Source organism: Nestor notabilis, unplaced genomic scaffold, assembly GCF_000696875.1.
Source record: "Nestor notabilis isolate BGI_N333 unplaced genomic scaffold, ASM69687v1 scaffold26368, whole genome shotgun sequence".
NCBI classification, from domain to species: Eukaryota; Metazoa; Chordata; class Aves; order Psittaciformes; family Psittacidae; genus Nestor; species Nestor notabilis.
This window is the reverse complement of record NW_009939076.1, coordinates 4078-4318: the sequence shown is the minus strand read 5'-3', so window position 1 is coordinate 4318 and position 241 is coordinate 4078. Positions and strand designations below refer to the sequence as shown.

The 241-nt window shown below is 68.9% G+C and overlaps 1 protein-coding gene across 1 annotated transcript in view; it reads right to left on the bottom strand.

Annotated features, from left to right (window-relative positions):
* The window catches only part of LOC104409728 (partitioning defective 6 homolog beta-like), a gene marked incomplete at its 5' end in the record, with an annotated part of 3679 nt that overhangs the window by 110 nt on the left and 3328 nt on the right, over positions 1-241 (bottom strand). The window contains one exon of the mRNA XM_010019685.1: positions 8-240. Coding sequence (XP_010017987.1) covers positions 8-240 — 233 coding nt within the window. The remainder of the gene's footprint in view (positions 1-7; position 241) is intronic.

The window sequence follows — 241 nt, the reverse complement described above, 5'->3', positions numbered from 1 at the left end:
AAGGGACGGGAGGGAGCCCTGGGAGCTGCGTGGGGATGGGCGCTGCTGGAGGGGTTGGTCCACGGGGCCCCTGTTGGGGCAGCCTTCAGGGATGTAGTGGGGTGCGCTGTCACTCTCGATGACCAGGTCACCCTCCTCATCGCTCTCAGCTGTGCTGTAGTTGCTCAGGTACTGCGAGGCCGGGCTGGGTGTCTGCTGGCTGGGGGGGGTGTACGGGGGCAAGCCTGGGCTGCGCGCGGCC